This window comes from Ranitomeya variabilis, chromosome 2 (genome assembly GCF_051348905.1).
Source record: "Ranitomeya variabilis isolate aRanVar5 chromosome 2, aRanVar5.hap1, whole genome shotgun sequence".
NCBI lineage: Eukaryota > Metazoa > Chordata > Amphibia > Anura > Dendrobatidae > Ranitomeya > Ranitomeya variabilis.
The window spans coordinates 364,254,043-364,267,744 of NC_135233.1; the positions used below are offsets into that span (position 1 = coordinate 364,254,043).

At 42.0% G+C, this 13,702-nt stretch overlaps 1 protein-coding gene across 1 annotated transcript; it reads right to left on the bottom strand.

The window, feature by feature from the left end:
* Nucleotides 1-236: 236 nt before the first annotated feature.
* Nucleotides 237-5,812, bottom strand: LOC143805983 (uncharacterized). Its single transcript, XM_077285779.1, has 3 exons — nt 5,708-5,812; nt 5,004-5,070; nt 237-3,338 (listed from the first exon to the last, which is right to left on the bottom strand). Exon 3 carries the CDS (start codon nt 3,307-3,309, stop codon nt 871-873), a length of 2,439 nt encoding a protein of 812 aa, XP_077141894.1. The 5' UTR covers nt 3,310-3,338; nt 5,004-5,070; nt 5,708-5,812; the 3' UTR covers nt 237-870.
* Between the last annotated feature and the right edge of the window lie 7,890 nt (nt 5,813-13,702).

The following is a 13,702-nucleotide window of genomic DNA, read 5'->3' on the forward strand; positions in this document are numbered from 1 at the left end:
GCGCTCATGCTGGGGATGTTGTCGTTGCAGGACTGGCCAGTGGAAAGCATCAGAAGTGATAGATTAGGTAAGTAATCTGCCTTTTATTAGTTTCTGCAGTATTCCATGGTAATTCAGAAATCCCCTTTAATAACAACTAGAACGCCCCCCAGGGCCAGTCCTTTCTATTACCATCATAAAATATGGCAGACGGCACAGAAAAAGCCACAATAATAACCACACGTAGGAGACACGTCCACATTTAAGAACATTTAATGCAGTGATAGTTTACGCAGTGTCCTAACATGGTGCAAAGTAGAAATACATTTATATATTATATGAAGAAGTGAAGCAACGAGGGGAGACAAAATGCTTTGGTGAGGGTCTTCAAGACAGCACGACCAAGCTAGGTCACATCAAATGGCTATGTTATCCAGCATTGTGATACAGCACTCATCCCATAGTCAATCCTGTATATATATACTGGTAATATCCTGTATAGTGAAATCTGCAGTCATCCCATAATGGTACGGCCATGCTCCTACGTGTGGCAATTAACTCCTACATGTCATGAATCCATGGTTGCGTTAACCTCTCTAGTGCAGCATGCAGTATATCCCTACACTCGCGGTAGTCATCGCTGAGTAATTATGCCTGGTGATTCTTCTAGTAACTTCATAGACGTATGTTACCCGAATGGTGAAGTGTAAACATGTCTGATTTTTCTGTCTAAGAAGCTTTTTTTTTAGTTTAATCTAAGACACATGCTTGAGCTAAAATGGTAAATGTCTCCACAACTACTATTTCTTCAAACTCACATGTGCGCTGGGCCTTTTTACCTTGTATGGAAAGTGAAGAATAAAATATATATCTCGAACACAGTTGATAATTTTATCCAGTGCCTTCCGATTCTTCTGCATAATTGGAGAGTCTATCTGAGGCTTCCTGTACCAACCATTCAACCATGTCCTTCACTTCCACCCTTAGAGTTCCTAAATCGGTGTTCTCACGTCCCATACCATCATCTTGATCATTGACGCATGTATGGAGGATATTTTCTTCCTGGTAGGTATGGTCTATGGCGTTTTTTGATGCTAGCACCTTGTCCTTTGGTAACCCCAGAACTTGTGTGTTTGCTTCCTCAGAAGATGCACAGGTAATGATGCTGTTGGTCATAGTCTTCTTTCCGATGGATGCATTGTCTTCAGAACCTAATGTCATCTTGGTAGATGAATCTTGACATGTTTCTGTGTTCACGGGCTCTTGATCCAGCATGGATGGTCCTTGATTAGACATGTTGTTCATATAATGTTGCTCATCTTGAACATCTAAAGAGACCTCCGAGACCTTTTTAGTGTTGTCTTCAAAGTCTTGCAATGTTTCTTTTGGAGTGTCCTTGAGTGTCCTTTCCACCTGACTTTTCTGAACTACCAACTTGTTCCCTTGATCATTAACTACTTCATCATGGCTCTCCTTGTCTCCATGACTTCTTTCCTTCTCTACCTTTTGGTCAGCTCTATCTCCCTGACTCTGCTGCTCAGTCATGTCTTTTTCCTCTAATCCCTTCATCTCTATCTCACCATCTTGCCCAGACAAAAAATTCCTTACATCTTCTAAGTCTTCCTCCAGATTCTGTTGCCCTGACAAATTATTTTCAGTATTTCCCATGCTTTCTGTTTGACTTTCTAGTTCTGATGCAAATGTATTTTCCTTGGTACATACTAATTCTTCAGGGCCAGTGATCATGACACTGTGACTCTCTTTCTTAGGTAAGTCTTTTTCCATGACCTCCTCCCCTCTATCCTGCTTCCCCACCTCCTTTGCTTGGCTCACATTATCTGACAGAGCTTTATCCAAATCCCCCACCTTTACTCCATAACCCTTTTCCTCTAGCACACCTTTCTCCTGCTCTCCTACTCCATCTCCATCTAACATCTTTTCTACTTTTTCTATTTGACTCTCCTGTTCTGCCAGGTTTTTGTCTTCTTGGAGACTCAACCCACCTTCTAGCAAGATGCCCTTTTCTTTAAGGGTTTCTACACAAGTCTTCTGCTCTGCCATATCTTCACCCATGCCTCCTAGACCTTTTGCAGGTTCTTCTATTTTCACTGATTGCTCCCCTAATTTACTTAATATTTCTTTGCTGCATTCCTGTTTTTTTAAGCTATTCTTCTGTTCTACCAAATCTTCGCTCATGCCTCTTAGATCTTGCATAGGTTCCTCTTTTTTTACAGATTCTTCCGCTGTTGCACTTAACTTTCCTATGCAGCATTCCTGTATTTCTAAGCTGTTCTCATGCGCCACTAGGTCTTTGTCCATGTTCCCTACATGTTCTTCTATTTTCACTGAATCTTCCCCTTGTTTGCTTAACGTTTCTTTACAGCATTCCTGTTTTTTTAAGTTGCTCTTCTGTTCTACCAAATCTGTGCTCATGCCTCCTAGATCTTGTGCAGGTTCCTCAATTTTAACAGATTCTTCCAATAGACCACTTAACTTTCCTGTGCAGCATTCCTGATTTTTTAAGCTATTCTCCTGTTCTGCTAAATCTTTGCCCATTTCTCCTACACCTTGTCCAAGACCTTCATTTTTTTCGGATTCCTTCCGTGGTCCACTTAACTTTCCTGAGCAACATTCCTGTTTTTTTAAGCTGTTCTCCCCTTCGCCTATTTGGGAAAATTCCTGTTCTTGAACATCATTATCTGCCTTTCCCAATTTTTTTTCCTGACTTTCCTGTTCTGTTGTATCTTTTCTTTTCTCTTCCATCACATCTACCTGTTCAATACTTTGAAGACCCTCTTCGCTATGTTCTACTACTTTCTCCTTGCACGGTTTTACGTCAACATTTTCCCTATCGTGCTTACGTTGAGCCATTTCTATCACTTTCTCCTTTTCTGTAGAATCCTTTTCCCGCATTAAACGATAGCATCTAATTTTACGGAGAAATGACGCTTTAGAATAGGGTTTCAGTTCTTCTTCTTGAACGCCGTCATTGCTTTGCTCCTCTGTCTTATCCTGAATGTCATTATTACCTGTTGTCTCTGCAGCTCGAAGGCATGGAAGTCGGAAGATGCCACCAGTCACTTTCCGTTTTTTGCCTTTCACTTCCTCCTGGTCTTCTGTAATTTGGCTGCTTGATGGGTCCTCCTCTGTCTTATTGGTCTTATTGTTTGGTTCTGTCTTCTTTACAAATATACGAACCAAAGCTCCTCTTAGGCAGGATGGTTGAGCTGCTTTTGGACTTTGGTTGCTTTTGACAGATATTTTACGTGGCTTCTCTTCTAATTTGGATATTGTGTTTTCAGAGAGTTCTGACTCTTGCAAGATTCCCATTTCTTCACAGTCTAAGGTCTTTTGGTTACCTAAATGAAATAAAGAAATGTTTAATTCATTGAAAATGATTGTATTCTGTAAGTCCTACTAACCTTGGTGATGGTTTTTACAGCTGCCCATACTCACTAGATGATGAATGTCAACTGAACCCACTAATGTCATAAGGATTGCCTGATAATCTAATGGGTAATGGGGGTGTCCTGACTCTCTCTGATGAAGGATAAAGAAGGATTGGTCATGACCATGTTGGATTTCCTTTTGTACCACGTAGCAGCTTGAAAAGAGCCTGTGCATGCTCTGTTGTGCCGAGCATGCGTTTGTATAGGGGCTCGAGATGAATAGCTATCTAAAGTGTATGGAAAGTTTAAGAAGACTGGAATGAAAAGGCTCTGATCTCCGCTATGGATGTATCAGTGATGCTATGAATAACCAGACAGATGAGCATTTCAGGGGTCACATTATAGGAAAACTGCAGTGAACGGTTATTGATATATTCTTAATAACCTGGAAATTCGGTCCATGTTTGAGGACCTATCAGCTTTCTCAACATGTCTTTTTTAACGAAAAGTGTGGATTTTCCCATGAAAAACAACAATGCTAGAGCATCTCTTCTTAGAATTCCGAGTTGTATCATCCCTCTGTTATTCCACCTGGAAATATGTGACTAAATTAACAATTGGGTCTTATCATTCCCCTTATGAGGGGGTTGCATCTGACATTATTTAATTGTTGCTGACTGTGTCACTGTTGACCATGGGAACGATACTACTTACTTGTCCATTTGATTGCACAGTGCTGTGAGGAATAACAGAAGGGAAAATAAAACAATGCAGAATTCTAAAAAAAAAATGTGCTTCAGTTTTGTTTATGTTGAATATAAGTAATTACTGAAAAAGACAGAAGAGCTCATAAGTCTGCTTTAAACAGGACCTATCACCAGTCAAAAGTGGCCGGTTTTGCTCTAATTTCATTCCCGTTGCTCCTGAGTACATTTTTTTTTTTTTAAACCATCATACGGTTCAAGAGACTTGGGTCTTTTTATTCTGCGCAAAATTTTATAGCCTTTACCAAGGGAACGTGAGTCACAAGATCCTCGGGGGCGTGTCTTTAGGCTGCTCTAGATTATTATTCTGTGAACACCGCTCCCGTGAAAAGACCGTAAATATCAGCACTAAATAAAGGGCAATATCTCTGGAACCGTATGGCGTATTTGAAACAAAAAATCCAGAATACTCAGGCGAGCAGCTGAAATAAAATAAAATAAAAACTGGCGATTTAAAGATATATTAAATTATCTGTGCTGGAACCAGGTCCTCTTTGAATGCATAATTAAATTATTTGAGCTGGGACCAAAGGACCATACACACATTAGATTAAAATAATCTAAAATTGATGATTTTTGAGGGGACCTGCTGACCATCTGACATATTTGGGGGCTCCTGAATCTTCCCTGAAATATGATCTCGTGGGGAGAGAAGGATCGGCTCAGTTGACATTTCAAAGGCTGATTCTTGTTTTCAGGCGAGATAAGCCACTTGCCAGAAAAGTTTGGCAGTGGCTTTCTCTTCTGTCCCCATTTAAAACATGAAAATTCCTGTATATGGGGGGGAGTCAGGAGAGACAACTGTCTGTCAAACAAACTTTTAATCGACAATTATCTCATGTGTATGGAAAACTTAACCCTTTCCTCATACCTGAATTGATCCCTGGCCAGTCGAACCTTGCACCGCACCTCGGGAGCTCCTGAAGATGAAGGGTCGGCTGTAAAAGGGAAAAGGTGCAAGATCCACCTTAGTAGATACATTTATATGTCAGACATTCAGAGAAAAACATTGTCCACTGTTCTAAAATCTGCATTTATCCCACCCTTTCATTTACGACTACTACCTATGTGGAGGATCCCCTCCCCGTCATGAGTGGAATCATTACTGCAAGCACACTGATTCTTTGTATATTTCCTCGGAACAATCGGAACCTTCTACATTTTTGACCCCGACTTAGAACCCTTATGTTAGATCTGACACTCATCTTCTGCCCCCTGTATATAGTGTAGGAGGTGGTCACGTGCCGTGTACATAGTAGTATGTGTCGTGGCAGTGTACGTGAGTCACCTTCCTGTCGGAGTGATGTATCTGTTGTGTCTAACGTGGTCTATTAGGTCTCTGGTCCTGCGGTGAGTGGGGGTCTGGTGTAACGGTGCTTTGCCATCTGTTCTTCTTTCATACATTGAGTTCCTCTAGTAGGATGACAGGTGGATCCTTTGTCTACTGTCTCCCCCACCCCTATACCTCCCTATAAAATATAATGAACCCCTATAATGCTCCCGGCTACGTTATATATACATGTCCAAGCCAGTGCTATATTTGGGTCCCTTTCCCCACCCCTTCCGTCATCTTACACAGCGTGCAGCCTTGGATCCTCTCTTCTGTGGGATGCAGACTGTGTTTCTGTGCAAACAGACCCCCCACCACCATCACACACACAGACGTCGCTCGCACTTCACTCCGGTTTCCATAGCAACTGATCTGCAAAAAAAAAAAAACCCATTCACAACCCCGCGAGGATGAACTCGCCGAAGCGTATTTTTTATTTTTTATTTTTATTTTACATACGGAGTCTTCAGGCCTAATCATGGCCTGATGATCATTGATTACGACACAACCAAATGCCTCAGCATTTCTTAGGTAGACGGGTTGGAAGAATGTCATTGTCGGGAAGATTTTCTGAATGGATACAGAAATATAGATGCAGTCGATGTGTCTTACGCATGGCGATTGATCCTAGAAGATACTTGAGGGTTTCCTGCCAGGTTTCTTTCTCATGCCAATATTCCCATCTGGGATTTTTATGGCACGTCCTATAAACGCCTAGTAGATGCAGGTCCCATCTCTGGTCTGAAAAAAAAATGGCACTTAACCCCGAAGCCTGTTTTCACCTTCCTGACCAGGCCAATTTTTACAATTCTGACCGCTGTCACTTTATGAGGTCATAACTCTGAAACGCTTCAATGGATCCCACTGATTCTGAGACTGTTTTCTTGTGACATATTGTACTTCACGCTAGTCATAACATTTCTTTGATATGACTTGCGTTTATTTGTAAAAAAAAATTGTAAATTTTGAAAATGTCGCTATTTTCAAAGTTTTAATTTTTGTCCCCTTAAATCAGAGAGTCATATCGCACAAAATAGTTAATAAATTACATTTTCCACATGTCTACTTTACATCAGCACAATTCTGGAAACATATAAGTTGACCAGCGATTTCTAATTTTTACAACAAAATTTGCAAAACCATTTTTTTAGGGACCATCTCACATTTGAAGTGATTTTGAGCAGTCTATATGATAGAAAATCACCCAAAAGTGACACCATTCTAAAAACTGCACCCATCAATGTACTCAAAACCACATTAAAGAAGTTTATTAATTTTCCTTTTGACCTAATTTTTTTTTACGTTCACAAGGGTAACAGGAAAAAATGGACCATGCAATTTGTTGTGCAATTTCTCCTTAGCATGCCAATTCCCCATATGTGGGGGGAATCTACTGTTTGGGCGCACAGTAGGGCTCGGAAGGGAAGGAGCGCCATTTCACTTTTTGAATGTAAAATTTGCTAGCATAATTAGCACACAACATGTCATGTTTGGAGAGCCCCTGATGTGCCTAAACAGTGGAAACCCCCAACAAGTGACACCATTTTGGAAACTAGACCCATTAGGGAACTTATCTAGATGTCTATTGAGCACCTTGAAACCACAGGTGCTTCACCAAAGTTTATAACGTTGATCGTGAATTATTTTTTTTTAAATTACATTTTTCCCAGATAAATATTTTTTAGTTCCAAATTTTGCATTTGCATAAAGGTAACAGGAGAAATTGCTCCATAAAATTTGTTGTGCAATTTCTTCTGAGTGCGCCTATACCCAATATGTGGAGGAAAACAACTCTTTGGGCGCACGGCAGGGCTTGGAAGGGAAGGAGCGCCATTTGACTTTTTGAATGCAAAATTCACAGGAATAATTAGCGGATGCCATGTCTCGTTTGTAGAGCCCCTGATGTGCCTAAACAGTGGAAACCCCCCACAAGTGACACCATTTTGAAACTAGACCCCTTTGGGAACTTATCTAGATGTGTGGTGAGCACCTTGAACCCCCAGGTGCTTCACAGAAGTTTATAACGTTAAGCCGTGAAAATAAAAAAAATCACATTTTTCCACAAAAATCTTTTTTAACTCCAAATTTTGTATTACTACAAGGGTAACAGGAGAAAATGGACCCCAAAAATTGTTGTGCAATTTCTCCTGAGTTCACCGATACTTCATATGTCGTAGAAAACTACTTTTGAGGCACAGTGCAAAGCTCGGAAGGGAAGAAATGCCATATTACAGTGCAAATTTTGCTGCACTTGTTTGAGGGTGCCATGTTACATTGGCGGAATGCCTGAGGTGTCAACACAGCAGAACCCCCCAGAAGTCATCCCATTTTACAAATTAAACATTACAATGAAATCATCTAGGGGTGCAGTGATTATATTGACACCACAGGTGTGTCACAAACTTTATAATATTGGGCAGTGAAGATAAAATAATTTACATTTTTGCCACCAAGATTGTGTGATAGCCCCATGTTTTACATTTTCATACTGGGAAATTGGTAAAAGTAGCACCAAAATTTGTCCCACAACTTCTACTGAATGTGGCAATACCCCATATGTGGTTCTACAGTACTTCTTAGCCACACGGACAGTCTCAGGAGGGACAGAGTGCTATTTGCCTCCTGGAATGCAGATTTTCCTAGAATAGTTTGCGGATTCCATATAACGACCCCCTATGTTCTAGAAAAGCAGAATCTCCCCTCAAGTGACCCCATTTTGGAAATTATACCCCTTTGGGAATTTATCTACAGATGTAGTGATGATTTGGACTCCATGGGTGTTTTCCAGAAACAGGCAGCAGTGGATGTTGCTGAGTGAAAATTGCAAACTGTCTTTGTAGTGACCAGTACGTTGTAGTGACCAGTACATTACGCCCAGCTCATGCTTCTGGAGACACGCACCTGTAAATTAGGCGGGCTCTCATCACTACAGAAATGCCAAACATGTGGGCGCTAAATGTGGTTTAGGCACACTGGGGCTTAGAAGGGAGGGGGGTGTTTGGATTTGGGAGCAGGGAATTTACTGAGTTTCTTTTGAGGGGCGAGGAGCCATTTCACTTTTCCAGAACCTTTGTGCTACCAGTAATGTAGTAGCCCCTTATATTTCTATTAACAGATGACGGTCCTGAGGGAGGACTTGCTTTTTTTGTGGATTGAGTTGAAGCTTTTATTGGGAACATTTTACATAACATTTATGATCACAATTATACGGCGCTCTACGCTGACCACTTACATCAGGGTTTCCATCTAAATCTCCGAGTGACGTGACAGATGAAACCCCAATGGACCCATTCACTATAATGAGGTAGCAGAGTTACTCTGGACTCTGTCTGGCCTCTGTTCAGTGGTGTCCTTCTTTTCAGAAATGCACAAAACTGTGACTGACGGCATTTTTATGCAATCCTAAAAAGACAGACACCACCGGATCTCAGGTTCTATGGCGTTCACAGTGCCTCCATCTGCCTCATTTGGGTATGTGCACATGCTGCGGATTTCGCTGCGGAACCGCAGCGTTTCCACAGCTGCGGGTCCGCAGCGGTTTCCCGTAAGTTTACAGTACAATGTAAACCTATGGGAAATGAAATCCGCTGTGCACATGCTGCGGAAAAAAACGAGCGGAAACGCAGCAGTTTATATTCCGCAGCATGTCAATTCTTTGTGCGGATTCCGCTGCGGGTTTACACCTGCTCCAATAGAAAACTGCAGGTGTAAACCCACAGTGGAAACCACAATAGAAACCGCGATAAATCCGCAGTAAAAAACTGCAGCGGTTTTGCACTGCAGATTTATCGAATCCGCAGCGTGGGCACAAGCCCTTATAGGGAATCTTCCACCGGGGGTTCTGTCAGAATTACATATTTCAGAGATTTACACTGAAACCCCGGTGTACACGCTCAGCGTAGTGCGCAGGATAAATGTGCGCCGAGCCTTACTGTGATCTCTGCGATTACAGCAATACCAGGTTTATGTCGGGTTTTTATGTTTGGCTGCTGTCATGCACTAAAAGACGCTTTTTATTGCAAAAACTATTTTTTTCATCACCGTATTTTTAGAGCTATAATTTTTCCATATTTCGGCCACCAGAGTCATGTTATGGCTTGGTTTTTTTTGCGGGACGAGTTGACGTTTTTATTGGTACCATTTTCGGGCACATGACATTTTTTTATTGCTTTCTATCAAAAAACAGAATGAACAAAAACCAGCAATTCAGGAATTGCTTTTTGCTTGTTTTTTTATACCGTTCTTCTTGTGGTAAAATTGATAAGGCAGCTTTATTCTGGTCAGTACGATTACAGCGATACCCCATTTATATCTTTTTTATGTTTTGGCACTTTTACACAATAAAAATTATTTTATAGAAAAAATAATTATTTTTGCATCGTTTTATTTTGAAAGCTATAACTATTTATTTTTTAGCTGTATGACGGCTTGTTTTTGGCGGGACAAGACGACGCTTTCAGCAGTACCATTTTTATTTATATTCGCCTTTTTTATCGCATTTTATTGCACTTTTTGTTCGCCGGTATGATGATCAAGCATTATTTTGTGCCTGTTTTTTTTTTTTCACGGTGTTCACTGAAGGGGCTAACCAGTGGGACAGTGTTATAGAGCGGGTCATTATGGACGTGGTGATACCAAATATGTGTACTTTTATTGTTTATTTTTTTATTTACCTAAATAAATGTATTTATTGGAAAAATATTTGTTTCTTTTTTTTTTGTTCTGTATTTGGGGATTTTTAACCCCTTAACGACCAAAGGTATTTTACATTTTAATTTTTTGCTCCCCTTCTTCCCAGAGCCACAACATTTTTATTTTTTGGTCAAAATGGCCATGTGAGGGCTTGATTTTTGCGGGACGATTTGTACTTTTGAACCACACCGTTGGTTTTAATATCGTGTACTGGAAAATAGGAAAAAAATTCCAAGTGCTGTGAAATTGCAAAAAAAAAAAAAAAAAAAAAATGCAATACAGTTGTTGTTTTTTTACCATGTTCACTAAATGCTAAAACTGACCTGCCATTATGAATTTCCAGGTCATTACGAGTTTATATATAATAAATAACTTGGCACTCAACTTGTGTATGGTGATGATTTTAAAGAAATAGATGTTTATTACTTGAATGGCAGTCCAGCATAAACGTTTTGGTCAAAACAATAAGAACTTCCTCAGTAAACTGCGTTACAAATATATAACAAAACAATAATGGGTATATAAAAAACAACAACAAAGGATAAATTAACAAAAAGATAAATCTCACAATAATTGTGTGATATGTGACAAATTGGAAGGGAGGAGAGATGGGATAAGGATAAGGTAACATCTTTTAACATACCCGACTGCTTATATGGTGTGTAGAGTATCGCTGGATGTAGACTGTGTCCTATATCATGGTTATGATGGACCTCCAAGGAAAAAGGGGGGAGGGTGTTTCCCTATAGTAATGAAAGGTAATTATATAATGGAGTATAAGGTAACAAGGAGGGATAGTAGTAATATACTAACCGGGTAAGCTGAGCGTGTACGTCTAGCGTTCCAAATATACGGTAAGGATGGGTATGGTAAGGATATAGGCTGTAAGATAATATATGACCATGTTGGAGAAACTGGTGGACACCAGTTTCTCCAACATGGTCATACACTCACCGGCCACTTTATTAGGTACACCTGTCCAACTTCTTGTTAACACTTAATTTCTAATCAGCCAATCACATGGCAGCAACTCAGTGCATTTAGGCATGTAGACATGGTCAAGACAATCTCCTGCAGTTCAAACCGAGCATCAGTATGGGGAAGAAAGGTGATTTGAGTGCCTTTGAACGTGGCATGGTTGTTGGTGCCAGAAGGGCTGGTCTGAGTATTTCAGAAACTGCTGATCTACTGGGATTTTCATGCACAACCATCTCTAGGGTTTACAGAGAATGGTCCGAAAAAGAAAAAAAATCCAGTGAGCGGCAGTTCTGTGGGCGGAAATGCCTTGTTGATGCCAGAGGTCAGAGGAGAATGGGCAGACTGGTAGAGCTGATAGAAAGGCAACAGTGACTCAAATCGCCACCCGTTACAACCAAGGTAGGCCTAAGAGCATCTCTGAACGCACAGTGCGTCGAACTTTGAGGCAGATGGGCTACAGCAGCTGAAGACCACACCGGGTACCACTCCTTTCAGCTAAGAACAGGAAACTGAGGCTACAATTTGTACAAGCTCATCGAAATTGGACAGTAGAAGATTGGAAAAACGTTGCTTGGTCTGATGAGTCTCGATTTCTGCTGCGACATTCGGATGGTAGGGTCAGAATTTGGCGTAAACAACATGAAAGCATGGATCCATCCTGCCTTGTATGGAGCATCTTTGGGATGTGCAGCCGACAAATCTGCGGCAACTGTGTGATGCCATCATGTCAATATGGACCAAAATCTCTGAGTAATGCTTCCAGCACCTTGTTGAATCTATGCCACGAAGAATTGAGGCAGTTCTGAAGGCAAAAGGGAGTCCAACCCGTTACTAGCATGGTGTACCTAATAAAGTGGCCGGTGAGTGTATATTAAATTATCTTACAGCCTATATCCTTACCATACCCATCCTTACCATATATTTGGAACGCTAGACGTACACGCTCAGCTTACCCGGTTAGTATATTACTACTATCCCTCCTTGTTACCTTATGTAGCGCCCCCACTGCCGCAGGGCCGAGGGGTACCCGGTACCGGGCCTCTGAGTCTCTGCTCTGGGGTTGTCACGGTGGCTAGACCCGGTCCGTGACCCTGCTGAGGGGCGTACAGTGATAGATGTAGATGGTGGTGGTGGTGCGGTGCAGTAAATAACGAGGACACCAGGTTGCAGTCTCTTTACCTCTTTACTGAAGGTCTCTGGGTCCTCAGTCCGGAATATGGTTCACCAGGCTGCGCAAGTCCGGCCGGTCCGATGGCACCTCCAGAGTTCTCCTTGCAGGTGGAAATCTGTGCCTTCCTGCTAGCGCTATGTGTTGCGGTCCTCCCCTGCTGTGCTTACGGGATAGTCCCCACAACTATTGTGTCTGTTTCTCGTGTTCCCTCACAACAACTCGATTAGATGATGTTCTGCTAATCCTCCGTCCCTCCCGGTGTTATGGTTGGGACGCACCCGTATGACGGGTAGGCTCGGAGCTCTTCCGGGACCCTAGAGTCGCCCCTCTCCACAGGTTGCCCCCCCAAGTCTGCATAGGTGATTTAGGTGAGACAGCCCGCCTGTGACTGACTGTCCTGCCGTTGGTTTGAAGTATTGCTTGGAGCTAGATATATGAATACTTCCAAGGCGTTCCGGCCGCCGGTTGTGCGCCTCAGTAGGATGTTGCCTCGATCTTGCAGCACGACTCCTACTGGTATTCTCCTTCTTGCTTTGATCTCGTTTCTCACTCAGCACAATATATCTCGCTTCTGATCCTTTCTTAGGGCACCGCCGCTATGCTGAGCAGGCACGGTCCCGTGACGTTCTTTCTTGTAGCCAGGCCTCTGTCAGGGTCCCAAACCTGACAGGGACCCTACTGAATCTTCCCCACAACACCCTCTGCCACAAGGTGTTGCCTGGTTCCAACCCAGTCAGCTTTCTGAACTAACTAGAGAGAGTACAAAGGAGGGCAACAAAATTAATAAAGGGGATGGGAGAACTACAATACCCAGATAGATTAGCGAAATTAGGATTATTTAGTCTAGAAAAAAGACGACTGAGGGGCGATCTAATAACCATGTATAAGTATATAAGGGGACAATACAAATATCTCGCTGAGGATCTGTTCATACCAAGGAAGGTGACGGGCACAAGGGGGCATTCTTTGCGTCTGGAGGAGAGAAGGTTTTTCCACCAAAATAGAAGAGGATTCTTTACTGTTAGGGCAGTGAGAATCTGGAATTGCTTGCCTGAGGAGGTGGTGATGGCGAACTCAGTTGAGGGGTTCAAGAGAGGCCTGGATGTCTTCCTGGAGCAGAACAATATTGTATCATACAATTATTAGGTTCTGTAGAAGGACGTAGATCTGGGGATTCATTATGATGGAATATAGGCTGAACTGGATGGACAAATGTCTTTTTTCGGCCTTACTAACTATGTAACTATGTAACTATGTAACTTCCTGCCTGACCCCCAGTTTACCCACACGGTGAGGAGTGGCCTAATAAATAGCACCTTTAGCTCCCCCTGGAGGCCCGACTGTGAAATGTATTGGTGCATGTGATACCTGGTCAGATGAACTCCTTCAGTGCCATCAG

Coding starts and splice junctions, on each gene's coding strand:
- LOC143805983 (XM_077285779.1), bottom strand. CDS start 3,309: ATGGGAATCTTGCAAGAGTCAGAACTCTCTGAAAACACAATATCCAAA.